Source organism: Branchiostoma belcheri, unplaced genomic scaffold (assembly GCF_001625305.1).
Source record: "Branchiostoma belcheri isolate BF01 breed outbred unplaced genomic scaffold, Haploidv18h27 scaffold24, whole genome shotgun sequence".
In the NCBI taxonomy this organism is placed as follows: Eukaryota; Metazoa; Chordata; class Leptocardii; order Amphioxiformes; family Branchiostomatidae; genus Branchiostoma; species Branchiostoma belcheri.
The window spans coordinates 3,159,526-3,161,610 of NW_017803843.1; the positions used below are offsets into that span (position 1 = coordinate 3,159,526).

General features: G+C 41.7%; 1 protein-coding gene across 3 annotated transcripts in view; it reads left to right on the forward strand.

Annotated features, from left to right (window-relative positions):
• The window catches only part of LOC109471164 (WD repeat and HMG-box DNA-binding protein 1-like), a 20,809-nt gene that overhangs the window by 17,886 nt on the left and 838 nt on the right, over window positions 1-2,085 (forward strand). The window contains exons 26-27 of one of the 3 annotated variants that reach the window (XM_019770448.1): window positions 630-727; window positions 1,080-1,215. The exons of the other annotated variants lie outside the window; for them this stretch is intronic. Of the exons in view, the coding sequence (XP_019626007.1) occupies window positions 630-727; window positions 1,080-1,215 (234 nt within the window). The remainder of the gene's footprint in view (window positions 1-629; window positions 728-1,079; window positions 1,216-2,085) is intronic. 3 annotated transcript variants of the gene reach the window in all.

Here is a 2,085-nt window from a genome sequence, read left to right on the forward strand (position 1 = left end):
GTTATATTAGCACGATGCAAGAAGACAGGAGCAATAGATTCTTTCATTATCCTATTCAGGATCCTTCTCAGACTTACTACTGTAACATGGAAAATTATAGAAACAGAAAAGCACATACAATAGTACTAACGAAACCTCCTGCACCTTTAAAACCAGACTGGGAAAATTTCCAGTTCAACATTGAAAACAGGTGGGAGTTGCAGAGTTGAGGTTCTGTCACTTGTGTTTGTGTCCTTCTGTCAGCCGTTTGGAGTGTTCTCAACAGGACGTCACATCAGGCTATCCACAGACGTCACAATCACTACCAGGCAAACCTCCTGACCCACAAAGAAGCTGTTTTTGATAAGAACAGTGCTTTCTCTAAACTGTAACAGATACACTTCGCCATCATACTTCTGCTTCCTCCAATGTACTGCAGTTTGAACAGATGTATGGCACTTGTCAGTTTCCAACAATATTAATACTTGGCAACAACAAAGTTATGAGTTGATTCTCAGGTTCAGGGGAATACAGTATGGATTCAAGTTTTCTCACAGCCATCTATTTTCATGTTGTCCTTTTTTACACTGAAATATCTGAAAAGCAGGGAAATGTGACAGTGATATATATTCTGTCTCTACCTGGTGCAGACCCAGAGCACCTTACTGATGGCTGCCAAGAAGCCCAGGAAGCAGGAGCCTGAGAACCAGCCCAAGGTGTCTTCAGAGGGCCAGGAAGAAAACAAGAAGTCAGTAGGATTCATTGGTTAAGGCCAAACGGATATTTAGATTAAAGTTAAAACTTAGGGCTAACTTACAAAAAAGTGTCATCAATACACATAGAATAACAGTACAGTAACATAAAGGACAATTGTCAGTAGACAGCAAAATGTTTGCACCTTGACACTGTCAAAAACTGTTGTTAGGGTTACAAATACTGCCACTTTAACCTCCATAAAGTGGTAGCCAAAAGGCTACTTCAGCAGGGAAAAAGTTTTTTTTCCATTTCTGACTGCAAAGATTGTAAGGGGTCCAACCTGTTTTGTACTGCGTTTGTATGTTTAGGCCTGTGTTTACTTCATGTATTGTTTGTTTGTTTAGGGTAGTGAAAGGGTTCGACCTGTGGTTTGAGCAGGAGCGGGCAACGCTGCAGGAGGAGAACACAGAGGAGAGCGAGGCCGGACTATTCCAGCTGGCCATCCGGGGCTGGAGAAAACTGGACAAGCAGGACCAGAAGGTCGGATTTGTTCCATCTCAGGTTGTAAAGAAATATTGCTGAACTGGAAATGAACACAAAACCAGTGTACAAAAATGCCACAAAAAAATCTCTTTTTTTCTCTCCAAACATAAATAAATTTACAGTACTCAGTCATGAAGTGGTGGAGGGCCAGAATGTAACACCAGCTCGTGGCAAAACTTAGTGAAAGAATCCTGAAGATGTGAACCATTCTCCCCTCAAGCTGTTGGCACCACTCTTAGCAACAAGTCTCCTACAAACAGCCTGACTGTCTCCCCCAGGCTAGTCTTCTTTATTTCAGGCCAACAAGGAACAAAATTAGCCCAAATTTCTGGGAAGGACAGTCTGGAAATAAGACATAACATCCGCATATAGAACACAAGTATATTTTGATTTCTCTAACAAGCGATAACTTGGACTGAATTGCCCAAACTTGTCCATGAAACGGGGCTTCCTGTTGTGTCAGTCCGTCGGGTGAGATTTCTGTTTCATCAAACGTTATTGTCCTTTCCTTTACATGGAGTCTATGATTCAAAATTGGGAAGGACAAAGTCAAGGGCAGACGTCACACCCAAGGTTGCCACAACATGGCAACCAGTCTGCAAGCTTTAGAAACAGTAATTTGACATCACAAGGATACAGATGTGATGTATACTGTAGTGTAGTTGAGACAAGTCAGCAAGCTTTTGGAAAAAAAATTTGTACTTGCATGTTATGTTTGTCTACAAGTTGTAACCACAAGGAAAAGGGAAGAGCATCTTTAGAGCCCAGCATATGAAATTATTAAACCACAAACTGATAAAAGGCAGTGTAGTTTGCTGGGGTCATAGGTGAGGTCCATTGATGTGGGTGACCTCTGGCAGTTTACTT